At 61.5% G+C, this 27,972-nt stretch overlaps 2 protein-coding genes across 3 annotated transcripts; both read right to left on the bottom strand.

Moving 5' to 3' along the window:
- Positions 1-674: 674 nt before the first annotated feature.
- On the bottom strand, positions 675-7,429 carry RINL (Ras and Rab interactor like). The gene is made up of 12 exons (XM_062177310.1): positions 7,390-7,429; positions 6,170-6,258; positions 5,816-5,975; positions 4,697-4,799; positions 3,459-3,531; positions 3,312-3,376; positions 2,952-3,107; positions 2,420-2,854; positions 1,992-2,285; positions 1,615-1,746; positions 1,286-1,449; positions 675-1,203 (listed from the first exon to the last, which is right to left on the bottom strand). Exons 2-12 carry the CDS (start codon positions 6,217-6,219, stop codon positions 1,141-1,143), a joined length of 1,695 nt encoding a protein of 564 aa, XP_062033294.1. The 5' UTR covers positions 6,220-6,258; positions 7,390-7,429; the 3' UTR covers positions 675-1,140.
- A 294-nt stretch (positions 7,430-7,723) lies between these two features.
- SIRT2 (sirtuin 2) lies at positions 7,724-27,775 on the bottom strand. Of its 2 annotated transcripts, XM_062176379.1 has the most exons (16): positions 27,635-27,732; positions 26,857-26,903; positions 23,707-23,755; positions 23,364-23,477; positions 19,904-19,945; positions 19,712-19,818; positions 19,568-19,624; positions 19,064-19,132; positions 11,332-11,461; positions 10,030-10,089; positions 9,709-9,764; positions 9,526-9,602; positions 9,383-9,434; positions 8,640-8,710; positions 8,501-8,567; positions 7,724-8,404 (listed from the first exon to the last, which is right to left on the bottom strand). In XM_062176379.1, the coding sequence occupies exons 1-16, from the start codon at positions 27,648-27,650 to the stop codon at positions 8,249-8,251; spliced, it is 1,170 nt and encodes a 389-aa protein (XP_062032363.1). In that variant the 5' UTR covers positions 27,651-27,732; the 3' UTR covers positions 7,724-8,248. The 2 variants fall into 2 exon arrangements, with proteins under 2 accessions (XP_062032363.1, XP_062032362.1); XM_062176378.1 differs by lacking the exon at positions 26,857-26,903 and having other exon boundaries at positions 27,635-27,775.
- Positions 27,776-27,972: the final 197 nt, after the last annotated feature.

Genomic DNA, 27,972 nt, shown 5'->3' with positions numbered 1-27,972 from the left:
GCAGAGAGCTGGCCTGGAAGAGGGGCAACCGGGATAGAATCCGGCATCCCAACCGGGACTAGAACCCGGTGTGCCGGCGCCGCAAGGTGGAGGATTAGCCTGTTAAGCCATAGCGCAGGCCGGAAAATGCCCTTCTAAGTTGAGAGAGAATGAACACAATTAGCACAACAAATAAGTACAAGAGTATTTCCAAAAGTTCATGGACAATGAAATTAAAAGTTTAGGGACAGATGGTAAGCCTAGCAGTTAAGATGCTTGTTAAGGGGCCAGCGTTGTGGCGTAGCAGGTCAAGCTGCTGCCTACCACACCAGCATCCCATGTGGTGCTGGTTCAAGTCCTGACTGCTCCTCTTCCAATCCAGCTCCCTGCTAATGCCTCCTGGGGGGCAGTGGATGATGGCTCAAGTGCTTGGGTCCCTGCCAGCCACACGGGAGGCCTGGGTGGAGTTCCAGGCTCCTGGCCTTGGCCTGGCCCAGCACTAGTTGTTGCAGGCATTTGGGGGAGTGAACCAGCAAACAGAAGATCTCTCTCTCCCTCTCTGCTGCCTTTGCCTTTCAAGCAAATAAAAGGGGGAGAAAAAACGAGCTAAAGAAGTATATTCATTTTTTGTTGCTGTTGCAATTACTCATCACAATCTTGGTGGCTTGGAAAACACAAGTTTATTATCACCCGGAGGTCACCAGTCCAGCACGGGCCTTGGCGGTCTCAAATCACCACCAAGCTCCCTCTGGAAGCTCCAGGGGAAGCCCCTCCCTGGTCCCTATCAGCCCCGGAGGCCACTCCACCCTTGTCACCACGTAAGGTTCCACATCCCGGAAGTCTGGGCACCAGCGTGGGGACACCTCTGGAGGGGGCATTATTCTGTCTACCGCAGGGAGGGTCGTGGCAAAGAAGGTACCCTCTTAGGGGAGAGTGGGAGACCCCACCCCACCCCAGCGGTGACATCTGCTTAAAGGTTTGAGGGAGGGGAGGGAAGAGCAGTATGGTGACAGCAACAGGAAGGGCATCGCAGGAAGCAGGAGCAGCCAGTGCAAAGGCTCAGCGGTCAGGCCAGTCTCCTGGCCGCCCCTAAGCCCCAGCCGGCAGGAGTCAGCATGGTTCCAGGCTACGCCGGGTCCCGCTGGACAAGAACAGGCCTCCCTAATTACCACCAGTCCCCGGCACGGTCTCTACTGCCCAAGGCTCCTCAAAGGGCAGGTGGGCCTGTGGGGAGAGGAAGGAGGCCCGGTGACAAGGGCAACAGACCTCACCCTCCCCTCCACCTGCCGCCCAGCCGGGCGGTCACCTGGGCGCCGGGATCGTCCTGTCGGTGCAGCGTCCGCCGCCGGTGCCAATGGCGCAGGGAGGCGCGGGCATCAGAGCTGAGCTCGTGTGGTGCACGGCCCGCGTCGGGCTGGTAGTGGGCAATGTGGTGCAGCGCCCCGAACCACGTGGTCAGATAGTAGCCAGCTGAGGGCGAAGAGCGAGGTCCGGGCGGCCGCTGGGCCCGTGCCCGCCGGCATTCGCCCCCTCCCCTACCCCAAGGCACAGGCACGAGAAGGCAGCCTGGGGCTCGGGGGGGGGGGGGGCGGGGGGCGCTCTGTTGTGTCCGGCGCCTTGGAGGCGGGGGCTCACCTTCTCCCCGCAGCTCGTCGGGATCCAAGAGCTCCATAAGAAACTCCACGTCCAGCTGCGTCTCCCCGAGGTCTGGACTCCAGATCAGTTCCTCTGTAAGCGCCGGCAGGAAGGCGTCGGCCCCCTGGGGCTCTGGGGAAGGCGGAGGACGGGTCCTGGGGTGCGTGAGGGCGCGCCGGCACCTGCTGTGCTATCCGGCTGCCCCCTCCCATCCCACTTTGCCCGGACCGCCTGGACGCCGGCCACCTGCGCCCTCGCGGTGCGCACAGGTGCCTTCCCCCCGGCTCCCCAGCCCTCTCGCCGTCCCACACCCCACTGCGTGGCCACCCACCCCCTACCCCCACCCCCACCCCAACCCTCACCCCCATCGCCTTTACCTTGGTTCTCACCGAGAGCCAGGCTCGCGTACACGTCGCTGCACACGGCCAGCAGTAGCGCCACCTTGCGGCGCGGGGCGCAGGCGGCGTGGAGGCGCGCAAGGCGCGCGTGGATGCGGCTCCGGCGGGCCGGCCCGGGGCTCTGCCCCTCCGGCCCCGCCCCTGCGCGCAGGGCCATTTGCCGCCGTCGCAGTCTTCGCAGCTCCGGAGCGCGGAGAGTCCGGAGCCGCATCCACAGGGCTGGCTTCAGGGGCGCCAGCACCGCCCGGCACACGGCCGCCTCCACCGTGGGGCCTGCAGGGACACGGGCGGGGCCACCGGGCTGACTCTGGCTACCCGGCTGACCGCCACGCCGGCTTAGCTGCTGGCCACTCACGAGTGTGGGCATGGGCGTGCCCGCGGGGTCCCCTCCCAGTCTTGCCCATTACCAAGCTTCTCGTGCTTCTGGGGGTCTCTAGGCCCCCTGATCCCCAAGATGGCTCTGACGCTGGGGTCCTTCGCCAGGTGGTCCTGAAGGTCGCTAAGCAGGTGCCTCACGTCCTGCAGCAGCTCGGTGGCCGGGTCCCCCGGCCTGTGGGGGCTCCCGGAATAGGAGGTGAGGCGCACTCGGAGGTCCCGGCACTGCCGGGCCACGTAGCTGCTCCGTGCCCTGGCCAGAGCCCGCACGTGGGCGGTGAGCACGTCCTCGGGGCCTTCCTCCTCATCTTCACAGTCATCCTCCTGCTGCTGCAGCTGCTCCGCCCCCTCCTGCTCCTCCTCCTCTTCCTCCTCCAGGCTGGCCAGAGCTGGCCCCAGACACTGCACTTCCAGGCTGAGCGGCCCTTCCACCCAGGAGACCCGGTGTGGCCCGGGGTTCCTGGGGACTGGATGTGAGGACGTGGTTGGGGGGTCCCGCAGAGCAGCGGCTGCAGCTTCCTTCTCCCTCAGGGCCCAGCCCCCCAGCCCCCCCCCCCAGCTGACCTGGACACTCCCTTTGGGCAGGCTCTGGCTCCGGCTCCGGCTCCTGGGAGGCCTGCTGCACCCCTAAGCCCGAGTGCGTCTCCAGGTAGAGCTGGTTGAGCACCAAGAGTGCCCCGGCTGAGGTCTGAGCCTGGACCCTGCCAGTCTGCAGAGCGCCTGGGGCGGGAGGAAGGTGGGAGTGTCCCATGTGACCAAGGGTCCCGCAGGGGGCTTAGTTCCCAGCCTCCCATTCCTGGGGGTTCTGAGCTCCAAGTCTCTGGCTCCCTCCTCACTCAGGCCCCAGAAGTCCAGCTCCTCAGCTCCCTCCACCCCAGTAACCAGGTTCCTCCAAGCGGTCCCCTCTGGAGGATCATGCCTCACCTGTGTGCTCACCTCCACGCCCTAGAGCAGAAGGGGGCAAGAGCAGTGTTCTGGGCAGAACATCCCTGAGAGAAGAAAAGCGGGAGCCAGTGTGGGTGGGGTGTCTTGGGGAGAGGATCCCTTGTTAATGTGACAGGTGGCACCTACCTGCTGGCTGATAGGAAGGCCAGAAGGTGGGGCAGATCTGGCATGCAGAGGTTGGAGGATTCTAGAAACACACCTGGCAGGGGGGCAGGGGAGGAAGAACACCTGGAGGGTGGCAGCCTCCTCTTCCCATGGCTGGGAGCCCACCCCCACTCCACCCAAGACCTTCAGAACACAGAAGCCCCATCCCCCACAGCTTGACCCTTGCATCCCACTTAGGCCACCAAATAGGATTCGTGCATTAGAAAAAAAATTCTTATGTCCAGGCACCGGAAATACAGTTGTCAGAAAGGAGACAAGTTCGCTGTCTTCCTCTAGCCTAACTTTTAGTGGGGCTGGGGACGGGGGAGAAATGGGCAAACAGATACACAAAGATACGTGTCTGCTGTATTGAGTGCTAGGAGGGAGACGGAGCGACTGAAGGAGTGGAGCGATCTCCGCTGTGATGGTCAGGGGAGGTGGGGCTTCTGCGGAGGCCTGGAGGACGGAGGTAGGGCAACCACTCAGGCGGGGCGTTCGTGCAGGAAGAACAAAGCAAAGGCCCTTCTGCTGGAAGACACGGTGCGGAGCACCAGAGCAGAGAGCAGTGTGGCTGGAGCCGAGCGCACAAGGGGCAGTAGGCGGAGGGCTGGATGGGGGTGGATCACACAGCACCTGTTAGCCTGTGCCGAGGAGCGTTTATCTATATACTTGAAATAGAGCGAGAGATCCATCTTCAGTCTACTGGTTCACTCCCCAAACTGCCAGGACTGGGCCAGGCTGAAGCCAGGAGCCTGGAACTCAATCCGAGACCTCTTCATGGGTGGCGGGGACCCAACTACTTGAGCCATCACTTGCTGCCTCCCAGGGTGTGCGTCAGGAGAAGATGGATTGGAAGTGGAGGAGCTGGGACTCACACCAGGCACCCCCAATAAGGACACAGGCACCCTAAGTGGTGTCCTAGCCACGCCCTCAGCGCCAGCCTCTTGGAGTTTATGTCACATGCCTTTTGCAGGATTGGGGCTGGGAAGTAGAACACGTGACTGACGTCTGACGGCACCACTCTGGCTACTGTACTGAGAATGAATTGTGGAGAGGGAGGGATGGGAGGAGGGCAGGGGTCCGGGCAAGACGTGTTGGGGGCTCAGACCTGGGTGAGGGAAGCAGAGGGCCGGAGGGGGATGCCTACGTTCTGGGAGTAAAGCTGAAAGATCTTGGTGGTAAATATGCTGTGCACTGGACCCTCGGGACAGGGGCCTCACCTCCAGGCAGCTTCTGGATCTTGTAGGTTTTGACTTCTCCAGGAGCAGGTCCTGTCTTCAACACCAGAGCATGGCTGGGGTCATGTCCTGTAACCAGGAAACTCTGGGGTGGGGGTGGGGGATCAGTTTGACGCAGGACGGCGCGGTGTCCAGCATTCATTTCTCTTGTGTTAGGTTCTATGCCCCAGTGTCCTTCTGGGAAACTCTCTCCTGACTCCTAGCCCAGGGGCAGGGGGCTCTTTCCCCTAAGGCCTCAGTGGGTGACCAGCACCCGATCGAGCCGATGGGATGCCTGTGGTTTCTGCCCACTGCTGGGGTCAGGGGTGGACGTGACCCAAGCTCAACTGAATGACTTCAGCCGTGGGATTTTTGTCGGAGCTCTTTGGAGAGAGGTCTCTTTGTGCATGAGTTGGTGAGCTGGTGGGATGTGCCCTGAGCTGGGGACAGCCAGTGGAGGACAGCTGCTGTTTCTGCTCAAAATCTTTCCCAGCTGTGCTCCTAATAGAAATCTTGGTTCTAACAGGTGGTGGTGACTGATGCCGGCAGTGGCTCTCAGCTCCGGCTGCACAACTCCCAGGGGAGCTTTATAACATACCACTCCCCATCCCCCATGGGAATATTTTGAATCCACCGCAAAGGATTTTTTGCTTTTCCTGGTAAAAGAAACAGGTGCAACTTGTGTCTCCCTTCTTCCTGCCTGGACCCGGGGCAGTCCTTGGGCGACCACAAGGAAAGTCCAAGGTACCACAAGGAGAGGCTGGCCTTGCTGAGGCTGAGCTGTGCGCCCAGAGCCAGCAGCTGCCTTTCTCATCACGTCCCAGAGATGCACCCCCTGTTGGTCAGAGCCACTGAAGAATGGGTGTTTGTGACGTGCAGCTCTGAACAGCCAGAATTCCCCATGATTGAAAACAAAACCAAGCCATGGCCTGGAGAGAAATTCAGTCGGCTGCCTGCAGCTCAGGATCCAGACCTTTCTGATAGCAACTACACCCACCTCTGCGTTTTTCTCCGTCATTTGCATCTATAAGTAGCCTCTTGGGTTTGCAGCAGCCAGCAGGGTCCTGGCCGATATAGGGGTCATGGGGAGGGTCAGGATGGGTGCCCAGCTGTCACACTCACCCCAAGTGGCCACAGCTCCAGCATGGCCTCTGCACCCTGGGCACCCAGCTCTGGGACCTGCCACACCCCCTGTGTCCTCTGCAGGCGCAGAAGTGGCTCCCAGATGCTAAGGACCCCTAGCGGGGTCTCGCCTGCTCCATTCTCCTGCGATGGAACCAACCTGGGGTGTGCAGAGTCCAGGTCAGGGGTCAGAGGTGGCAGTTGGACACAGAGGGGTGGCTAAAGGTGCAGGAAGGGGCAGCTCAAAGACAAAGGGCTAGGTTGGGGTTCAGGGTTCCGGGGAGGGGCAATGGATGGAAGAGGTTTCTGGGCCCAAGGTCAGGAGATGGAGACCTTGGAGCCGGCAAGTCTCACCTCTCCCCATTGGTGGGGGCTGCAGAGGCCTGGTCCTCTGGCTGGGCCATACTCAGGATGCAGATGGCCACTGAGCCATGGTCTGGCCTCTGTGGGGAGGAAGGTGAGACTCAGAGTTGTTCAGCCCAGGGGGAATAATGATCAAAATCTTTGCAACCACAATGGCAGGGACCCTGACTAATCAGAGTGGATTCCCAAGGCCCCTGGCTGTGCCAGGGGTTAGTTTTTGTGGGGTTGGGGGAAGTAGAGAGAGAGAAAGTGCTCCCCTCCACAACTCCACTCCCCAGATGCCTACAACAGCTGGAACTGGGCCAGGACAAAGCCAGGAACTCAATCCAGGTCTCCATGTGGGTGGCAGGGACCCAATGACTCGAGCCAACACTATGCCTCCCAGGGTCTGCATCAGCAGGCAATTAGAATCAGGAATGGAAGCCAGGTGCTCTGATATGGGGCCAGGGCCTCTTGGTGGCTAGGTTAACACCCCCACCCCAGGGGTGATGTGACTGCTGGGTGGTGGGAAGATCGGGGAGTCCCAGGAGAGAGGCCAGCTTTGTAAGGAGAGGACTCAAGACAACAGCTGCTTTCCACATGGTGGGGAACATCTCATGATGGTAACCCCCAGTGTAGCCGTAGGAATGGGGCTACCTGGAGAAGTCCTCAGCCCATAGTAGATGCTACATAGATTCGCCAAACGCAATGCAACATTCCCTCTTCCTTCCCTCCCAGGGCATGGAGGCAGTATTTCCAGCACCCTCAGGAACTTTTTGAACATACAGATAAGAAGAAAGGATTCTACAGGGAACCCTGTATGTCCACTGCCCAGAGGTGGGTACTCCTGCGTACCTTCCCCACAGCAGCCCCAGGAGCAGGAAACCACCCACACATCCGTCCGTCTGTCCACGCACTCATCCAGACACCCATCCATCCACCCAGCCCTTGCCAGAGCTTCCACCCTCTCAGGGGTGCCCCTAGCATATGGATAATAAACAGCTACACAGTCAGCCAGCCTGGGAAGACCGGGGTGACGGAGAGGAGGAAGGCAGGGCAGGTGCACCGGCCAGGGGACAGCAGGAAGGTGGGGGTGGGGAGAGGGTGACAGATGCCTGCCCTGTCTTCATGGTTGGTGCCCAGGAGGGCTGGGTGGGGCAGCTGCCTGGGGCCAGAGGGTGGCAATGGGGGAGGGTGAAGATGCCAGATGCTTGGTCCCTGGGGGCCCCTACCTGTTCTCAGAGGGGAGGCCTGGAGGAGCAGGAAGTGAAAGTCTCCCCTGTAGAGAGGAAGCTGAACGGGCAGGGGAAGAGGCGGGGCTGGGGGGTATCTGAACCTTCCCCTCTTTCCGGCCCTTACGCCTTAAGTCACTGGGTCTGGGGGAAGGGACTCTGCCAGGCTGGGAGTCCAGAGCTCAGAGCACGAAGCCCCGGCGCCCCTGGCTCTGCATCTCCTGAGAGCCGGCACAGGTTCTGTTTCCTGAGTGGCCCCAGCTCTGACCCCTCCCTCCGGCTCCTTCCCTGGGCACCTACAGAAAGGAACAGAGAGGCCACACAGCTGATGGTTAGTTGTTTCTGTTTTTGCTTTTAATTTGTCTCCAAGAAGCAACATCTTCTGCCCATCCCCCATATGGGAGGTGGGCCCCAAGGACCATATGGGAGGTGGGCCCCAAGGACCGGGGGCCCCGCAGCCACTTTGGGAGTTGGAGGCAGTTGGTGGTCCTTTCCATGCCCACTGGGCATGAGAGACATTCGGAGGGCCCATGCCCTGCTCGGGGGAGGTTGGCTGTAGTGTTCTTGGCCCCAGGCACCCAGGAACAGCTGGGACAGGTTAGAGGCTGTGGAGCCCGGCCCTCCAGGAGCAGTTAGGATAAGGGGGGCGGCTCCTGAACTCTGGAGGTTAGAGCTGTGGGCAGTTAGAGACCCTTGGGAGACGTTAGAGGCTTGCCAAGGCTGAGTGGGGGTGATGGGTCCCCAGCATTGGGAGGGGACTGTTAAAAAGATCGGAGGGTGTTTGGAGCTCCCCGGATGAGAGCTGCAAGTTAGAGGGACCCAGGGCTGGTGGGGGCTCAGCTGTCCCGGAGGGGCAGCGTCACTGAGGTTTCTCTCCCTCCGCAGTCCTGGCCTCTTCCTGGGCAGGCAGTGGGGTCGTCTTGGGGGAGGCTGCCGTGGTGGGGTTGGGGGTCCCCGGCCCCAGCTGGGCATCTATGCGGGCGTGCTCCTTCTGGACAAGGTCCTCCAGCTCCTTCTGCAGGGCGGGGCGCAGGAGTCAGAGGTCAGGCGGGGGCAGGAGCAGGGTCCCGGGTCTGCTCCTGGGGCAGGCTAGGGTCATCCAGATACTCACTTTCCATCCGAGGAGGTCGGCGAGGGCCAGGCAGCCCTGGTCACAATCCCCCAGCCAGGCCACGTCCCTGTGGCGTGGGGAGGAGGGTCGGCACGGCCAGGCCTGGCTGAGGTCCCTGCCCCCTGCCCCCCAGCCTCACCTGTAGGCCTTCTTGGAGTCAAAGTCCATGCCTCCTCCCAGGCCCATCATCATCCCCAGGAAGGGGTCCGTCTGCGGGGAGGGGGGGGAGGAGTGGGCGAGGGCGGGGTTTGTACACCCGGCTTTGTGGCTTTGCTCAAGGACTCGGCCCCTCTGTGGCTCAGGAGCCTTGTCTGTAGAACGGGGAGTCTGGGGTCCCCGACAGGGCCGTGGTGGCGGTGAGGCCACAGAGACGCCCCACCAGAGCCGTGTACAGGCCCCATGTGCTTGGAGTCACCGCCAGGGGTTGAAGGTACTGGAGAAACACCACGTCTGTCCCAAACACAGATTTCCCCCTTGACTTTATTCCCTCCACAAAACAGTGTGACAGCTACCGACACGGCACTGCCACTGCCTTGGGTGCTGTACGTGACCGGGCGGTGAGTTACAGCGACGGGAGGGGCCCTGTGCACTCGGGATCCTCCGGGGTGTCCCTACCTGTCGTGGGAACCCAGGAGGGAGGCACAGCTGAGAGGAGCAGGTCCCCGGCCAGCGGCGCCTCCTTCGCCCAGCCCTGCCCTTCAGTCCCCAGAGACACAGCTTTACTTCCTCAGCTGACGCTGCGACCTGTCACTCAGCCCAGAAGGTCCCTAGAGGCCTCGGGACTGCCCTGTGGGGCTTCCCTCTGGGTGGGGGTGGGGAAGGAGGGAGCCAGGCAAGGAGGCGGGAGGCGGGCGAGGGGAGGTATGAGCACAGGCTTCTCACCTGGCCGGTCTTCTCCTTGTTGATGAGCAGGCGCGGGGTGGACAGGGGTGCCCTGGGGGGACGCGGGGCTCAGTGCTCAGGCTCTGTCCTGGCCCAGCCTCGGTGCCCAGCCCCACCCCGCCCAGCGCTGGCCCCCAACCTACTTGCCGATGAGGGATGCGAAGGGCTGCACCTGCAGGGAGGTTCCCATGATGATGAGCAGGTCCACCTTCAGGAAGTCCTGCAGGGGGGCAGCGGTGAGGGCCCCGGCCGCTGCCCAGGCTGGGCCGCTCTGCCCCGCGCGCCCCCCGCAGCAGGGCCCCAGCCGCAGCCGACCGCGCACTTACTGACTGCATGCAGGAGAAGAAGCGCGCCGGCAGGTTCTCGCCGAAAAATACGATGTCTGCCGCGGAGACGGGACGGTCAAGGGCAGGAAGAGACGGGGGATGGTCACAGGGGCAGGAAGATGCCGTGGGGACACAGAGCAAGGACACGGAGTGGGGACAGGTAGCAGGAGAGGCGGGCTGAGGGCAGAGACGGCCGGGGGACAGACAGAATTGCCCCCTCCCCAGGACGCACAGGCCAAGGGCGGAAGCGCGTGACTTGTGGGAAGGGATGGGTGGGGGAGGGGGGAGGTGCCCGCTTGGGCAGCCCCGGCCCCAGCTCACCAGGCTTCACCACGCTCTGGCACTTCTCACACTTGGGAGTCACCTCCGAGAAGATCTTCTCTGGGTGGGGGAGAGCGAGGGAGAAAGGGCCCTGGGGGCTGGCGCTGGGGGCTGCGGCACCGACACGCCCCTTGGGCCTGGGAGAATCTGGGGTGGGGTCTGCCCTGTTACAGGATATCTGGACTCCAGGGGGCTCTTCGAGGGCGTCCCTGGCTCCCCAGGGTCAGGGGGGCCTGGTGATTGCCAGGTTTGGCAATGGGGGTGAGTGGGAGTGGAGGGAGAACCCCCGATGATGCAGGGACGGCGACAGAACCTGGGGACCCATGACAGAGCCTCTGGTGCAGCTGCCTTGGGACAATCCCACCCCTGTCAGGCTTGAATGCGCTTTCGGTCACTGGCAGCCCTCAGAATTCTAACTCATTCACCCAGCCCACGCCAGCACAGTGCTGCCTGAGTGTCTGTCGTGCACAAGACGCTGCCTTGTGGGTGACGCTCCCTGGGGGGGTGATTGTACGCCAGCCCCCAGCCCCCCGCCACCAGCTGCACGCAGTGGCTGCTGTTCAGGAGCTCACGCCCGGGGGCGGTCAGCTGGCCACTTCTCAGCAGGGCCACCCTCCCGGGGGACTGCAGCTGCCGCTCTCACGTGGACACCGGCGGCTTTGTTAGCTGAGCATAAAGAATGCCAGAGACGGCTGTCCGGCCACAGCAGGCGGCTTCTCAGCCAGCACAATGGACGTCGGCGACAGGCTCGCCCTGGCCTCGGGCTCGGGGCACTGGAGCTCTGGCCCCGTGTGAACTGGGACGGCGGCTCCCGCAACCCCGTGTGGCCGGTGCTCCTTCGTCCCGATGCACACCCACACCGGCCGTCACAAGCCGCGGCTTGTGTTTGCACCGTGCACAATGGGCCCGCAAAGCCACATGCGACTTGAACAACTTCAGGGAACAAAAATGAAGCAGAATGAGCGATTCGGCTCCCGGGGGGTACCAGGCACGGTGCTCAACAGCCACGGGCTGCAAGGGGCTGCCACGTGGACTGCGCAGAAACGAGCCTTTCGCTCGTCTCGTCCCAGAATGTTCCAGAGGCCAGGGAGGCAGGTGCGACGGGCACCTGACCGGACCCAGAGCTGCGGTCTCATGGCCTCGGGGACAGGCCACCTGCAGAGCACGGTCTGAAGTGTGCACTCAGGAGGGCCTGGCTGACAGCGGCGTGCACCACCACCTCCCACCGGTGGGGGCCGCTACCACAGAGCCCAGCGCCCAGCAGGCCCTGTTCCCCGCCTCATGGAGCCCCCAGCCCCTCACCTTTCATCCAGTCCAGCGAGTACTCGCGCCGGCACAGAGAGCTGATACAGTGTGACGTGTAGAAGGTGCCGTGGGCCTCCACCAGGTCCTCTGGCTCCAGCCCAGCCACGCGCTCCAGGGTGTCTATGTTCTGTACGGGAGACAGAGGGAAGAGGAGTCAACAGAGAGCCGCCCTCCTCACCAGCCAGGAGGTGGAACCGGTGGCCTGGCGCAGCGGATTAAGCTGCTACTCTGGCGTCCTGGCTGCTCCACTTCCAACCTGGCTCCCTGCTAATGCACCTGGGAAGGCAGCAGAAGATGCCCAAGTGCTTGGGCCCCTGTCACAGCACATGGGAGACCCGGATGGATTCCAGCCTGGACCAGCCCCAGCTGTGGGGAATGAACCAGTGGATGGCAGATCTGTGTGTGTGTGTGTCCCTCTCTCTGCCTTTCAAATAAATAAAATAAATCTTTAAAAAAGAAATAAACTGGAGCAGGAGTCAAGGCCACCTGAAGCCAGCGGACGGCGGGGACAGAGTGCGGAGGGGGGCAGGAGCAAGCGGCAGGTGCACCTGAAAGCCGCTCTGCTCATCTCATTGGTGCCCGGGCAGGGTTAGAATCACTGCTGCTCACGCCAGGGGCCCAAACCCAAGTGTCTTCAAGCCCAGGCCCCTGTCACCTCCAGCCCAAATGGCATCTCCCTGCAAATTCATGCCACTTTAACTCTGCTGTTTCAGGTAGGGTGTTTTGTGGGAGCCCAACACTTTAAGTACATAGGTCTATAATGTCTCTGTTGCAGAGGGACCTGCCTCAGATGTGACATCCTTGGGCACTGCCCAGCTTGCACCACTGTGTGTGGCAGCCCTGACCAAGCACTGACATAAATAAATGAACCAGGAGGGCTTCTCTGGTTGTCATCACATCGTTTTCCTGTTAGGAGCCAGGGTTCTTAACCACAGGCTGTATTGTGGACGGCGCAGGAGCCCGAATCCTTTTGAGACAGAGAAGCGTTCCATATTCAACAAGCTGGCACGTTCTCTCCCACAGGAACGTGTGTGCTCTGTGGTTTTTCTCAGATGCCCAGCCCCCAGGAGCGCTGCTAGGCAGGTGCCGGCAGATGCCTCCGCAGACAGCACAGATGGCCTGCCAGGCGCCGCCCACTGCCAACCTGCCAAGGCCCCTGGCGACTCCACAAGCAGCAGGAAGGGCAGACAGTGCTGTTCCTGCCACTTGAACCCAGGGGGCCCCCGGCCCCACACCCGCAGCCGCCCTCCTCCCTTGCTGCTATAAGCCTTCATCGGCCTGTGCTGCTCGACTCAGTCTAACGGTCTCCCTCACTGCGAGCCCGCAAGGTGCGTGCCACAGGCAGAGCAGCAGGGGCCAGTGCTGTGGCACAGAGGGTGAAGCCGCCGCCTGCAGTGCCGACATCCCATGTGGGCACCAGTTCGAGTCCCGGCTGCTCCACATCTGATCCACCTCCCTGCTAACATGTCTGGGAAAGCAGCAGAAGATGGCTCAAGTGCTTGGGCCCCTGCACCCACATGGGAGACCCGGATGGAGCTCCTGTCTCCAGGCTTCAGCCTGGCTCAGCCTGGGTTGTTGCAGCCACTGTGGAGTGAACCAGTGGATAAATATCTCTGTCTCCTCCTCCCTCTGCCATTCAAATAAATAAATCCAAAAACAAAACCAAACAAAACACCACAACAACTAAATAGCACGCAATAGAACCACAGCAGTCTCCTTGGTCAGAGGGGACGCAACCCAAGGACCCCCGCCGATGCCTGAAGCCGAGCCCAGTGCCCAGCCCTGTGTACACAGATGCTCCTCAGCTTACGACAGATCCCAAACTGATAACCCCACTGCAAGTGGGGAATGCGCCAACTACAGCTGACCCGAGCACCACGGCGCGCAGTGTGGCCTCAGCTGGTCCCCTCAGGGGAGAGGGTTCCACTGTGTCTCGCTAGCCTGGGAAAAGAACCAAGTTTGGAGATGGCACTGTGGTGTAGCAGGTAAAGCTGCCGCCCGCAGTGCCAGCATCCCATATGGGCACCAGTTCGAGTCTTGGCTGCTCCATTTCTGATCCAGCTCTCTGCTATGGACTGGGAAAGCAGAAGGAGATGGCCCAAGTCCTTGGGCCCCTGCACCCACATGGGAGACTCATAAGAAGCTCCTGGCTCCTGACTTCAGATTGGCGCAGCTCCAGTCATTGCAGCCACTGGGGAGTGAACCAGCAGATGGAAGACCCCTCTCTCTCTCTGTCTCTGGCTCTCTGTAACTCTGCCTTTCAAGCAAATAAATAAATCTTAAAAAAAAAAAAAAAAAAAAGACCCAAGTGCAAAGGTCAAAGTGCAGTTTCTACGGAAGACCTGTCACTGACAGCCCAGGCCCGCGTGTGCAGCTCCCTGTGAGGCCTGCGAGGCCACCCAGGCACAGGCGAGCACCCATCCCCCCTGCTGCCACCTTTGCCCAGGCCTCCTGTGCCCTGGAGCCGCTGGCTACTTGAACGCTGGCCCCCGACAAGCAGCCTGGTGACCAGCAGGGTTACTCAGCGAGCAGGGGTGGGGGCCAGCGGGAGGAATCCTGAGCCGGCCAGGATGGAGGGACAGAGCAGGGCGGCCCGGGATGTCCTTGTGCTACTCGCAACAGCGTGCGACGCGAACGGGTTGATCTCTGGAGTTTTCCGCTGAGTAGGTGGAGCAGTGGTTGACCACAGGTGCCTGCAGTCCCACAAGGGAAAAGCGGGGAGGACAGGGGCAGGGCGACTCCTCAGTGCTGCACAACACCTGCTATGTTTTGGCGTCACTTCAATAGAAAACAGAGTGCGGCAGGGCCACAGGGGGTGCTGACAGAGCTGCAGAAGAACACAGAGAGCGTGTGCCGGGTGCAAAAAAAAAAAAAAAAAAAAAACCACCCTCAGAGTGGTGCTGTGCTAACTGGCGGGGCCAAGCTCTGGGACATGCAGGAGCCGACAGCGCCGCACCAACGCCAGGGTGTACTGGCACAAGCTAAGCACGAAGAGAGACGATCTTTATTATTATTATTTGAAAGGGAGGGGGAGAGAGAGAGAGAGAGAGAATCTTCCACCTGCTGGTTCACTCCTCAAATGCCCACAACAGCCAGGACTGGGTCAGGCCAAACTCAGGAGTCCATAACTGCATCACGGTCTCCCGCGTGGGCGGCAGGGACCCCAAGCACTTGAGCCGTCACTGCTGCCTGTGCGCGTGAGCAGGGAGCCGGATCAGAAGTGGGGCCGGGCCTGCAGCCCAGCCACTGCCGTGCGGGATGTAGGGTCTCCATCACTGTCAAACACCCGCTCAGCTAACTGCAGCCCGCGTGCCTGCCGCCCGCTGCGGAGCGAAACCTTACGGCCGACTAGACACGCCTCTGTGAGTCGGTATCTGCCTACGCATAGGACAGCTCCACGGGAGACACCGGAGGGCGGCGCGGCGCCGGGGTAGCTGGCAAGTGGAACTGGCTCCCTACAACAGGACAGGCGACGATGGAGGCGCCATGATACTGGCAACTAACACTGGCCTTGGGGTGCTGCTGCCAACAGGGCGCCGTGGGGAGGAGCCTGGGCGAATGGCGGGCGGTCCCTACACCGGGCAGCCGTCAGTCAGCTCCAGCCGACAGCTGTCCAGGGTCCAGCCTGCTCCTCCGCATTTCGGGAGAGTGTGGAGCCTGGCCTTTAACGTGCGAGGTCTCCTGTGTGGCCAGCCTCGGCCCAGTCTGTGTCTCGAAACACGGGGTGCGGCCCTCAGTGCGCCTGCGCAAATGGAAGACGCGTCACCTCCCCTGGGTGGGCGAGGCTGCCCCGTGCAAGGTGCACAGCTCAGCCCAGAGCCCGGGAGCAGCCTTGTGCGGGGCACGTGGCTCACAGGCCACCGCTCAGAGCCTCCGAAGTCCATCCTTAAACGTCTCCAGAATCAGCCAGCTCCCTCCATCACGCTCTGTGGCTGTGTATTTACCAAACTGTCTATAGGCTGAGGAGAGCGAGGAAGGGGGTGCTGGGGTGCTCTCCACGACTGTGACATTTCTATTTAAATCTAGAAATGGAGACAAAGCGCTTACAAAACAAGCCTCAGCTGTTCAGAAGCGTCGTGTTAGTGCTGGTGCAGCGGCGCAGCGGGTTAAGCCCGGCATCCAGGCATCAGGTATGAGCGCCTGTCTAAGCCTCGCCGCTGCTCCACTTCCCACCTAGCTCCCTGCTAACGGCCTGGGAAAGCAGCGGAAGCTGGCCCAAGTGCTTGCGCCCCTGCACCGGGATGAAGCTCCTGGCTCCTGGCTTCCCCTGGCCCAGACCCAGTCATTGTAAGCCCCTGGGAAGTGAACCAGCAGATGACGCTCTTGCTCGCTGGCTCACTCTCTCTGTCTTTCCCTTTTGCTCTGTCATTCTGCCTTTCACATAACTAACTAAATAAACAAACAGACAATCTTTAAGAAGCAGCAGCGGGATTTGCACTCTATGCATATTCCAAGAGCTCTCTGCAGACCCCTCCCCACCCCCCGGGGTAGGGGGGAGGCTGGTAACTGAGCCCAGGGCTGTGTGGCCCTGGAGGTCAGGGCGACTTGAATGAACACAAGCACCACACTGCTGTCTTGAATGCAGGCGGTGTCTTGAGGTAAAAATAGCACACACAGCTTGGACAGCGCCCATCTGCGAGCTCACCCAGAGAGGGCAGTGAGTCCCAGCAAACGGGGTCAGTGACTCAGCTGGCCGAAGTGGAAGAATAGGGCGCAGGCAGCGGCTTCGTGGATCGCCAGCACGGAACATCTCCCCCACCTCCTACACTTTGTGTACTACGCATCTTAAATGTGGGCATTACATTAAATCCATGCGTCACATATCGCAAGGAACGGGTAAAGCCTGCAGACCGCACGTGGGCCTGGAACAGCCTCCTGTGTGCTCTCAGGAAGAATGGCACCTGGGGGCCAGCATTATGGCACATGGGCTAAGCCTCAGCCTGTGACGCCAGCATTCCCTATGGGTGCCGTTTCGAGTCCTGGGGGCTCCACTTCCGATCCAGCTCCCTGCTATGGCCTGGGAAAGCAGCAGATGGCCCAAGTCCTTGGGCCCCTGCACCCATGTGGGAGACCCAGAGGAAGCTCCTGGCTCCTGGCTTTGGCCTGGCCCAGCCATTTGGAGAGTGAACCAGCAAATGGAAGATTCTCTCTGTGTCTCTACCTCTCTCTCTGTAACTCTCTCAAATAAATAAACAAAATTTAAAAACAGATACATAAATCTTAAAAAACACAAAGGCATGGGGGAGGGGGAAACAGGCATTCAGCCTGGCGGTTCTGCACCCGTGTCCCATCTTGGAGCGCCTGGCTGTACGCGGCTCTGGGATTGTGACAGCGCAGATCAAGCTGCTGCTGTGACGCCGGCATCCCATAGGCACACATTCAAGTCCAGGCTGCTCTGCTTCCCACCCAGCTCCTTGCTAATGTGTCTGGGAAGCCAGTGGAAGATGGCCCAAGTGCTTGAGTTCCTGCCACGCACATGGGAGACCCAGATGGAGCTCCTGGTCCTGGCTTCTGCTTGGCCCAACCTGGGCTGCTGTGGCCAATTGGGGAGTGAACCAGTGGATGGAAGATTCTCTTTCTCTCTCTCTCTGTCTTTCAAATAAAATTTATTTTAAAGATTTATTTATCTATTTACTTATTTGAAAGAGTTACACAGAGAAGGAGAGGCAGAGAGAGAGAGAGAGGTCTTCCATCCACTGGTTCACTCCCCAACTGGCCGCAATGGCCGGAGCTGTGCTAATCCGAAGCCAGGAGCCAGGAGCTTCTTCTGGGTCTCCCAGGCGGGTACAGGGACCCAAGCACTTGGGCCATCTTCTACTGCTTTCCCAGGCTACAGTAAGGAGCTGGGTTGGAAGTGGAACAGCCAGGTCTTTTTTTTTTTTTTTTTTTTTTGACAGGCAGAGTGGATAGTGAGAGAGAGAGAGAGAGAGAGAAAGGTCTTCCTTTTTGCCATTGGTTCACCCTCCAATGGCCGCTGCGGCCAGCGCGTCTCACTGATCCGAAGCCAGGAGCTTCTCCTGGTCTCCCATGCGGGTGCAGGGTCCAAGCTCTTGGGCCATCCTCCACTGCCTTCCCGGGCCATAGCAGAGAGCTGGCCTGGAAGAGGGGCAACCGGGACAGAATCCAACAGCCAGGTCTTGAACCGGCACTCACATGGGATGCCAGCACTGCAGCTTTACCCACTATGCCACGGTGCCAGCCCCTCAAATAAATTTTTAAAGATTAAAGACAAAAAGACTACTCAGCTCTGGCTCCTGACGCAGCTTCCTGCTAATACAAACCCACAAGAGACCAGCAGGATTGCATTCCTGGCTCAGGGTACCACAGGGTCACCTCCCTGACCGTGACTCCTGCACTCTCCCCTACAGCCCCCCCATCGCTCCCTCGGGCCCACGGCGGACTGTCTCACGTCGGGGCCTTAGCACTGCTGCTCCCTGCTCAGAACACACTCCTCTAGATAACCCCAAGGCTCCCTCCCTCAGCTCCTGCCAGGGCTTTGCTTAATGTCGCCTTCTCAGTGAGCTGTCCCTGCCACCTTGTTCACAACAGCACGCACACCCTCCCAAACACACACAAACACACACGTGCACACACGTGCACACTGGCATCCATGTGGCACTTCCGGTTTTCCTTCCTGCTGAGGGTGTCCCCGGGACCAATCACCGGGAGGCACACGGGCGCCATAGCCCCGTGCTGGCCGCCGTATCAGCTCCGTGGAGTCAGGGTGTTCACAGCTGGCAGGGCCCGGCACGGGGTGGCCACTCAGAGACACTGTGACAGCTAGCTGATAGACACAGCTGGGTGTGGCCGACACGGGAAAGCACCCGGCTCCCAGCGAGCTGTGCGGGTCAAGTCCTGACTGTCTGGGCAGCCGGGTGAAGGGGGCAATTGTCCCACCCTCTGCCACCACTGCCGGCCCCAGGTGGGCACACCTGCCCCATGAGAAATCTGGACCTAACAAAGGCTCCTTGCTCCCCCTGGTGGCGGCTTCGGAGGCTGCAGATGCAAACAGCCGGGTCTTCTGGCTCATGTTCCACTGCCATTTCTGTTTTATCATCTGGGGTGCTAAGGTACAGTTTCTAGGTGAACTCAGAAAACCAAAGGGGAGCGCACGCATCTTTTACATTAGAGTTTCGAGGTCCCCAAAGTCCCACCGGCTCGTCTCCGCCCGAGCACCCCGGGCCGCCGAGGCCGAGCCTGTAGGACAGCAGGCCTGGGTCCCCCCTGTGGAGAGACCGTCCCAGTGTCCCGATGGCGCCAGAGCAAGTCGCTCGGCTTGCACGCCTTTGGCCAGCAGTCCTCCTGCAGACACCACGGACACCTCTGTGGGACCCCGCGGCTGGCCCCAAAAGGAGGTGGCGGCCGGCTTGCCACAGACGGAGAGGGCAAAGCTGCTCAGGCCCCTGTCCTACACAAGGGGAAACTGAGGCAGGAAGGAAGTGACTGGTGCAGGGCACACGGCAAGGAAGCACCGGGAAGGTGCCAAGACGCAGCGGGCCGCCCGCCCCGCCCCGCGGCCCCGCCTACCTGCGCCGCCCCCCACCCCGGCCCCGCGGCCCCGCCTACCTGCGCCCCCCCCCGCCCCGCGGCCCCGCCTACCTGCGCCCCCCCGCCCCGCGGCCCCGCCTACTTGCGCCCCCCCCGCCCCGCGGCCCCGCCTACCTGCGCCCCCCCCCCCGCCTCGCGGCCCCGCCTACCTGCCCCCCCCCCGCCCCGCGGCCCCGCCTACCTGCGTGTAGCAGCGCAGCAGCAACCCTTTCTCCTTCAGCAGGCGGATGAAGTAGTGGCAGGTGGTGGGCTGCAGGGAGGGGCGGCGCGGTCAGACACGGGCCGGGCCGCGCCTCTCCCCCAGGGAAGCCTCACAGCGGCCGCGCCAGCGAGAGGCCACCATTTTCCCCATGTCATAGAAGAGGACAGGGAGGCACGGGGCGGTGGCTGGCTGGCTGGGTCGGGCTCCGCACCCGGGCAACTGACTCCAGCCTCCAGGCTCTAGTGGGCACGGTTAACTCGCTTACGTCTCAGATACCAGCATCGACTCCATTTTACAGATGGGAAAACGGAGGCTCAAGGTCACAAGACAAGAAGAGGAGGGACCAGGAGTTGAACCTGAGCAGTCTGGGCCCAGGAACCTCAAACTAAAGGCCCTGAAAGGGGCCCACCCATCCATGACCACTCTTCCTCAACCTCTCCTGTTCCCCTCTCTCTCAAAAAAAAAAAAAAAAAAAAAGCCCACCTTGAACTGCCCGGGATAGAGTTCCTTGGCGAGAGCGAAGAAGGGTTCCGGATGTTTCTGTGGGAGAGAGAGCCACAGGGCCAGGTGCCCAGGTGAGATGGAGGTTGGAGCCCGGAGGCCCCACCCCCTGCTGGTGGCACACACCTTGAAGTAGCCGATCTCAAAGATGGCCTCCGGGTAGGGCAGCCGGTACTTCTCCAGGTTGGCGTAGAGGCCGGTGGACGGAGACCGGAAGTCAGGGATGCCCGCGGCTGGGTGGGGAGGGGCATGGAGCCGTGACTCGGGGACCCTCCCCGGCCCTGATGTGGGGGCAGCTGCTGGGGAGGGCACACTTACACGTGGAGATGCCAGCGCCCACCAGGCAGATGATCCTGCGACCTGGGGAGACATGCATGGTCACTTGGGGCAGTACCCCAGGCCAGGCCCCAGGGGCATCATGGCCCTCCCCCACCTCACAGGCGGGCTGGGGGAAGGGTCACACTGCCAAAGGGTAGGACAGCAAGGGGACAAAGAACCTGCCTGTTAGGAATTACACCAACTGGGCCGGTGTTACGACACAGCAGGTTCAGCGCCTGTGCCACTGGCACCTCCTACCAGAGCGCCAGTTCAAGAACTAGCTGCTCAGCTTCCTGCTACCACGCCTGGGAGGGCAGCGGAAGACAGGCCAAGGACTTGGGCCCCTGCCTCCGTGTGGGAGACCAGGGGAGACTTCCAGGCTCCTGGCTTCATCTGGCCCAGCCCTGGCTCTTGCAACCATTTGGAGAGTGAACCAGGGGATGGAAGATCTCTCTCTCTCTCTCTCTCTCTCTCTCTCTCTCTCCCTTCTCTGTGTCACTCTGCTTTCCAAATAAATAAAATTATATACATATAAAAGAAGCAACACCAATTGCAATGACTTGAACTTAGTGTCATTTTGACCTAGTATTCTAATCACATCTGGACAAAAACCCCTGGGACCTCAGGGGGAGGGGTGGGGGGCCCAGGGAGATGCTGGCACACTCCACCTTGCAAGCGCTTCTGGGGACCACACACTATTTTTTTTTTTTTTTGACAGGCAGAGTTAGACAGTGAGAGAGAGAGAGAGAAAGGTCTTCCTTCCGTTGGTTCACCTCCCAAATGGCTGCTACGGCCGGTGTGCCACACCGATCCAAAGCCAGGAGCCAGGTGCTTCCTCCTGGTCTCCCATGCAGGTGCAGGGCCCAAGCACTTGGGCCATCCTCCACTGCACTCCCGGGCCACAGCAGAGAGCTGGACTGGAAGAGGAAAAACTTGGACTAGAACCTGGGGTGCTGGCACCGCAGGCGGAGGATTAGCCTAGTGAGCCGTAGCACCGGCTAGGACCATGCACTTCTAGCACGTTCTGCGTGCTCTTTTGTCAGGTCATTCATGTCCATCATGAAACACCCCGCGGCCAGCCGAGGGCGGGGGGTTTCAGGGGAAGACTGAGGCCTGCCACTCTCAGCCCACGCAGGGAACAGTGAGGGGTGGGGCCAGGGATGGGGCTTCACGGCCTGGCTCTCCTGCTCCTGGGGGCCATGGGGTCCTACACGGTTGGTATCTCGACTCTGGGCTTCAGCCTCGTCTTCTGTGAAATGGGCATAACTACAGCACTGACCTGCAGGGCTGCTGGGAGAGTCAATGTAAATAAGGTACCCAGCACCCAGCACCGAGCAGACCTTGTATATACGTCGGCTATTTAAAAGGGTTTAAAATGTATTATTTATCAGAAAGGCAGAGCAACAGAGAGAGTCAGCCTTCCATCCGCTGGTTCATTCCCCAAATGCCCACGACAGCTGCGCCTGGGCCAGGCTGAAGCCAGGAGCCTGGAACTCTATCTGGGTCTCCCACGTGCGTGGCAGGGCCCCACGTGTTTGAGCCACGACCTGATGCCTCCCAGAACATGCATTAGCGGGAAGCTGGACTGGAAGTGCTCGCTCCCGATCGGGGTGTGGGTGCTCCTAGGAGTCTGAATCCCTGTGCCACGAGCTGGCCCCACGGGCCGCTCCTGCTCCCAGTGGTGATCTGCAGCCCCCGTTCTCCCTGCGTTCACTAAAGGCGGCAGGATATGGTAGGCGGCGGCACCACATCGCAAGCCCGGTGCTGCCCAGCGGGCACCCTGCCACATGCACCCTGGGCACCTGCCCATCAGCTGACGGACAGAGGCAGGTGCGACACCCCGTGAGCCAGGCAGGTGTCCTGTCCAGGGCAGGACAGCAAGGCAGGCAAAGGTCAAGGCATTCACAGGGTGGCCCTTGGCTTTGTCTGGGCTGGGGCTGGCTGGACCCAGTAGGGGGCTGAGTGGAGGCTGAGTGTTCAGGCTCTGCCACTGGCCAGCTATTTGCCTATTCCAAGTCGCCGCTGGCCTGTGCCTCGGGTCCCTGTCCAGATCACTCCCGTCTTACGTGTGATGTGAAGATCACAAAAAGCGCCTGTGATCTGTTCGCCGGGGCCTGCGACCCGACCTGCGCGGGTCGCTGCGGGACTTCTGAATGCCCTCTGACAGGCCCCGCCCCGAGCCAGGAACCCACGCAACCAGCGCCGCGCAGCCGGAGTTCGGCTCCGGACAGCTGCCTGGTCTCCCCGGGAGAGGCAGCGGCCAGGGCCACGGAGGAGGATGGGGAAACCGGAGAAGACTCCTTCACAAAAGGCTGTTCAGGACCCTCAAAGGGGCGATTGTTCCCGTCGAGGACTGCTGAGGGCCTGGCCTCTCAGACTCTGGTGAGCCCAGCCCACGGCAAGAAACCTCAGCGCGATGGCGGCCCAGCCAATGGGCACCTGCCTGGCTCCCCGAAATCCCAGCCTCGGCGCTCACCCCTCCGCGAGGACCCTCAGGGTGGATGGACACTATTACAGATGCAGTCCAAAATGGGTCAAAATGGCAAACATTTTGAGCGCTAACCTGACACATCAAATGGAAAATTCCACGCCTGACCTCATGCAACAGGTCATAGACAAAATGCAGGCATGCGGCCAGTGCCATGGCACAGCGGGTTAAAGCCCCGGCCTGCAGTGCCAGCATCCCATATGGATGCCAGTTTGAGTCCCGGCTGCTCTACTTCCAATCCAGCTCTCAGCTATGGCCTGGGAAAGCAGAAGATGGCCCAAGTCCTTGGGCCCTGCACCTCCAGGAGACCAGGAGGAAGCTGCTGGCTCCTGGCTTCGGGTTGGCCCAGCTCCAGCCAACCAAGTCGTTGGGCCCCTGCACCTCCATGGGAGACCCAGCTGAAGCTCCGGGCTCCTGGCTTCAGTCTGGCTCAGCTTTGGCCACTGCAGGCATTGGGGGAGTGACCCAGAGGATGGAAGATTCTTTCTCTGTCTCTCCTCTCTCTCTGTAACTCTGCCTTTCAAATAAAAGATCAATCAATCTTTAAAAAACAGAATAGAGCTATTCAACCTGTGTGATCGCCCTCATTCCAGGAAGCAGGCCCGGCCCATCAGACCCAGTGACTGTTCCAGGGCCAGGCGGACGGCCCAGCTGGGCCCCCTGGAGCCTCCTTTGCTCTTTTGCTTGAATCACTGCACACAAGCATGCTCTCTTTCAGTGGAGCTGCTAGGCGGGGAGCACTTGCACTTGGAGGTGCCAGGAGCTATCTTTATCGCTACACAGAAACAGTGCCAGCCAAAGGTGACCAGTGAGAGCACAGAGCACCTGGATTCAGCCAGAGGGTCAGCTCACACCTTTTCTGGCTGAAGCCAGTTCAACCTGGATCTCTCACAATGCATAAACAAAAGAAGTGGATGAACAGCGCCCGCGGCTGGGGGCAGGGGCAGCGGAGGGGGCCGGAGGGACGCTTACAGCGGTCGCTCTGAATGAAGCGGCTCACGCCTTCCAGGGTCAGCTCGTCCAGCAGCCGCTCCTTCTGGGTGCCCAGGCCCAGGGTCTGGGAGAACAGATTCCGCAGGAAGTCCACTGACCCGAAGGAAGAGAGACGGATGCCAGGCAGGCGTTCAGTGGGGAGCATGGGTGGCCCCAGGGGCCCTGGATCCCCCGCCTCCCCAAAACCCAAGGCCTCCAGGACCCTACCTGGTGCCGGCACCAGGCCCATTGCCACATCCTTGGAAGGCAGTCGCTCCTGGTGGCATTGAGGGGCTGCCCCCAGCCCCCCGCCCTGAGCCTTCCCAGCCCAGCCGCCACTTACTCTCTGCTTCTCCGCCAGCTGCTCCTCCCTCGGAGTCAGAATCGGAATCCTGCAAGGGGCAGGGCGGGGTGGCCGAGCCGGAGAGGTGAGGGGGATGGGGTGACCCCAGGACTGGGGACAGCCTCTAGCTGGGAGGTGGCCCGAGACTGTGAGGGACGGGGGAGGGCTGCAGGGTGGTGCCCAGGAGGGTGGCGCTCTTCTGTGTGTCCAGGCTCCTGGCTCAGAGGCTGCCGTGGGGAGGAACCCCGGAGCAGGTGCAGTGGCAGGGAGCTCTCGGTAAGTGCTGGCTGTGGCTGCTGTCCCACGCCCAGTGTCCCCTGTCCTCAGTGTAGGGACCTGCTGCCCCTGCACAGCAGCCCGCTCACCAAGGTCACCCCTAGGTGTCGCCCGGACCAAAAGCCCTCTGCTCTCTCCCCACCTCCCCTGCTGCTTGCCTCCTCGGCCCACACCCAGGGTTCCTGCGGCCTCCTGAACGCCGCACCTTGGGTGGCCTCCCTGCCTCTCAGTCCTCCCCGCGCCCCGGGGCCTGCCCCAGTGGCTCATCTCCCGGAGATGTGCTCTTCTGGGGCCTGATCTCAGCCAGCCAGGTGCCTGCTACCCCGGGCCCTCACTCTCTGCCACGGCCCCCAGCCCCCTCCTGACCCCTCACCCCACCCCGAGCTCCTCGGCCCAGCCTGTGTCCTCCTCCCCTGGGCCCTGCTGTGCCCTCCTCCCCGGGACCCCTGCTGTGGCCTCCTCCTCAGTCTAGCCTGTGCCCTCCTCCTCGGTCTAGCCTGTGCCCTCCTCCTCGGTCTAGCCTGTGTCCTCCTCCCCAGGGCCCCACTGTGCCCTCCTCCCCGGGACCCCTGCTGTGGCCTCCTCCTCAGTCTAGCCTGTGCCCTCCTCCTCGGTCTAGCCTGTGTCCTCCTCCCCAGGGCCCCGCTGTGCCCTCCTCCCCGGGGCCCTGATGTGCCCTCCTCCTAGATCTAGCCTGTGCCCTCCTCCTCGGTCCAGCCTGTCCTCTCCCAGGGCCCCTGCTCTGGCCTCCTCCTTGGGCTCCTGGCCTCTGCCCCCTCATCTCTCCTCCAGCCCTCCAGGTCTGCCCCTGCCCTCTGCCTGCGGGGCCTCCTCTCTGGCTGCTCCAGCCTCACGATGCAGCCACAGACGTCTCCACAGTCCGCCACGCGGCCAGCTCCGCACAGGCGGGCTCTTTGTCTCCGGTCACCACCGAGCAGGGCCCGGCACCGGGCTCCAGCTGCAGAGCTGTCTGCCTCGGAGCCAGTGCCTGCTGCGTGCTAGACCAGGAACGCGGTTCTGACGACACACTCTCCTGCTTAAACCCCACACATGGTCCCCGCCCACCGCGCATCACTCACCTGCCCAGGCCTTTAGGGTTAGGAACCTCCCTTTCAAACACATTGTATTTGCATTCATTGCTTTTGAAGATTGCACAGGTTTTGAAAAAAGCTGACCATCAGGGGCCGGGGTTGTGGCTCGGTGGGTTAAGCTGCCGCCTGCAACGCCAGCATCCCCTCTGAGCCCTGGTTTGAGTCCCAGCTGTTCCGCTTCCAATCCAGCTCCCTGCTAATGGGCCTGGAAAAGCAGCGGAGGACGGCCCAGGTGCTTGGGCCCCTGCCACTCATGTGGGAGACTTGGATGGAGTTCCAAGCTCCTGACTTTGGCCTGGTCCAACCCTGGCTGTGGTGGCTATTTGGAGAGTGAACCGGCAGATGGAAATCTGTCTCTCCCTCTCTCTGTCACTCTGCCTTTCAAATCAATAAACAAATCCTAAAAAAAAAAAAAAGACTTGGCTACTAGACAGTGTGTAACTTAGGCACTGGCTTTGTCATTTCCCCATCTACCCCCATTGAGATAAGTCACCAGTTCAGTGGAGCTATTCTAGAGTTCTTTCTCCGCATAGAAAAACTCATTCTTGTAAAAGGGCCACCCTCCATGCGGCGCCGCACCTTGCGTCTGCCCCGAGCAGCACACTGAAGGCCACCTCATTCTCTGACACAGCTGCATAGTGTTCCATTGTGTGCGGGAACCATAGTGCATTTACCCGACTCCTGCTCCAGTTCTGCCCTGTCACGGACAATGTTGCCATTTACGACCTCGGGCCCAGGATCCCTTTTCCACACTGGAAGCTTTTCCTCCCTCAGTGGCCCTGCTGCAGGAGCCAGGCCAGCCAGGCGCTGCGGCCCAGCAGGAGACCCTGGGGACCTCCGCGTGGCCCAGCCGTGTACCCGTGTGGTATTTGAACTACAGCTTCTGCATGGCCCCACCCGTGAGAAGCCGTCTCCCGCGTGTTTGTGCATGGGAGCAGGGGTGCGGGTAGGCTGGCACTCTTCCTGGCTGCACACAGCAAGTCCCTGCGGGAGCCACCCAACACATGGGGGCAGCTCTGCGTGGGGGGAGCTGGGGATGCTGGCTGTGACCAGCACCCAGGTCTAGAAGGCAGCGAGCCACGTGCCATGGGTTTCCTCCAGCGAAGGGACAGAGCACAAGTCACTTAGGAGCGCTGCCTCAAATCCCTCATCTCTACGGTGGCCACGATAGGTCTTACCGCTCACGTGGGTGCTGGGCAGATGAAATGAGATGTTGCACTAGGCAGAGCACCTGGCTGGCTAAACAGCCGGTGAACAGCTAACCGAGGCTGCTGTGAGCCGGCCGCCCCCAGCCTGCATCGCACGGTCGTGCCCGGTCTCCGCACAGCTGCAGCCGTCCCATGGAACACCTCCTCACCTCGTCTATGTTCTAAGTCACTGTTCACTCACTACGCTGCGTCTACATCTCGGTCCAGCCTGGGGGTTCTCCGAGGGAAAGGCCTGGCTGGGGTGCTCCATGACCCACCAAGTTCACTCTGGGGAGCTCAGGGACCAGAGGGGATCCCTGGCTCTTCCAGGGCCAACACAAACGAGGTTCAGAAGGAATGGGAAGGGGGGTGGGCAGCAGCAAAGAGAGAGGAAAGTTTAGGAAGGCAGGCCTGGGGCTGAGGCTGTACATTTTTCTCGGAGGTCCCCAACACCCCCCATTCCCCAAGAGGCTGCACCCCTGCAAGGCGGGGCGAGGGGCCCCGGGGGAAATGTCTCCCCTCTGCCACCTCCCCCCAGAGTGGGATGTGGGAACGAGTCCAGCTTCCTCCTCCCCTCCACCCTTTCCCCATCTCACCTGAGCCTCCTGCACCTTCCCTGCCTGGGTCTCCAGAGGGTCAGAGGCTGGGGGAGGAGGGGGAGCAGACGTGGTTACAGTGGGGGGAATGGTTAAGAGGGAATGAAGGGTTCAAAGTGGACGCGGCGGGGGCGGGGGCGGCAGGAAGACCCGCCGACTGATTATGCCGGGTCGTGGGGCGTGGGGCGCAAAAACGGAGCGGAGGGCGGCAGGGGAGGGGGCTGGCGGGAGAGGTGGTGAGTGGGGGCAGAGTGGGGAAGAAAGGCCGGAGGAAGCTTAGGAAGGGTTAGGCAGGGCAGAGCAGTGTGTGAGTGCGGGGAGGGAGGCTCCGAGGCAGAGGGAGCGGGGCTCGGGCTGCAGGCGGGTTTGGGAGAGGAGGCGCGGTGGAGGTGATGGCACAGGAACTGCAGGGACGGGACGGGACACCGGGGCACCCCTAGCATCCTACGGTTGCCCCTGACAACCAGGTGCTCTTAGCAACCGGGACCGCGGCAACTTTTGTCCTCAGTAACGAGGGTCCTCAGCAACCAAAGTGTGAGAAACACACGATCATTAGTAACGTGGCACACGGACGAGGTAAACGGACCCTTAAAACCTCGCGACCCAGAGGCCCGCCACCCCGCGAGTGTGGATCAACCTAACTGCAAGCCTCGGAACCCCGCTCCCTCAGTGTAGCCTGCGCTCCCAGCCCCCCGCGCCCGCCCTCGGGCCCCGGGGCCTGCAGCCCTCGGCCAGGCCCCGGCGCGGCCCGACCCTTCCACCGGGGCCCCCGACTCACGATCCGGCTCGGCCATGGGCTCGGGGCGGGGGCCCTCGGGGCTGTCACCGACTGCTCTGTCCCGTGACGGCACCGGAAACAGAAGGGGAAGGCTTCGGGCATAGAACTACGACTCCCAGCACCCATCTCGGCCGCATGCAGAGCGTTCCCGGAGCGCCCGGTGCGCGCTCGAAGGCGGAACTACGAGTCCCAGACGGCCTGGCGGCGGCAGCCATGTTAGTAAAGGGCGCTCGGAAAAGGTGGGTATTGCCCGAGAGCCGTCGTGCATCCCAGTGCTCTGATTGGCCACCCTGCACCATGGGGGCGGGGCCGGGCCGATTTCGCCCACTCTAATTGGA

This window comes from Lepus europaeus, chromosome 19 (assembly GCF_033115175.1).
Source record: "Lepus europaeus isolate LE1 chromosome 19, mLepTim1.pri, whole genome shotgun sequence".
Lineage (NCBI taxonomy): Eukaryota > Metazoa > Chordata > Mammalia > Lagomorpha > Leporidae > Lepus > Lepus europaeus.
The sequence above is the reverse complement of the archived record's forward strand: the minus strand, read 5'-3'. Positions and strand labels throughout refer to the sequence as shown.

Excerpts from the sequence above, each read along its gene's own strand:
- SIRT2 (XM_062176378.1), bottom strand. The coding sequence starts at position 27,760 with ATGGGTGCTGGGAGTCGTAGTTCTATGCCCGAAGCCTTCCCCTTCTGT. Across the intron at positions 19,819-19,903 it reads GGGCGCTGGCATCTCCACGT|CCGCGGGCATCCCTGACTTC; the intron begins GTAAGTGTGCCC and ends CTCCCCACCCAG. Across the intron at positions 9,765-10,029 it reads CCAGAGCGTGGTGAAGCCTG|ACATCGTATTTTTCGGCGAG; the intron begins GTGAGCTGGGGC and ends TCTCCGCGGCAG.
- RINL (XM_062177310.1), bottom strand. The coding sequence starts at position 6,219 with ATGGCCCAGCCAGAGGACCAGGCCTCTGCAGCCCCCACCAATGGGGAG. Across the intron at positions 4,800-5,815 it reads TGGAGCTGTGGCCACTTGGG|AGTTTCCTGGTTACAGGACA; the intron begins GTGAGTGTGACA and ends CCCCCACCCCAG. Across the intron at positions 1,450-1,614 it reads CGACGAGCTGCGGGGAGAAG|CTGGCTACTATCTGACCACG; the intron begins GTGAGCCCCCGC and ends CTTCGCCCTCAG.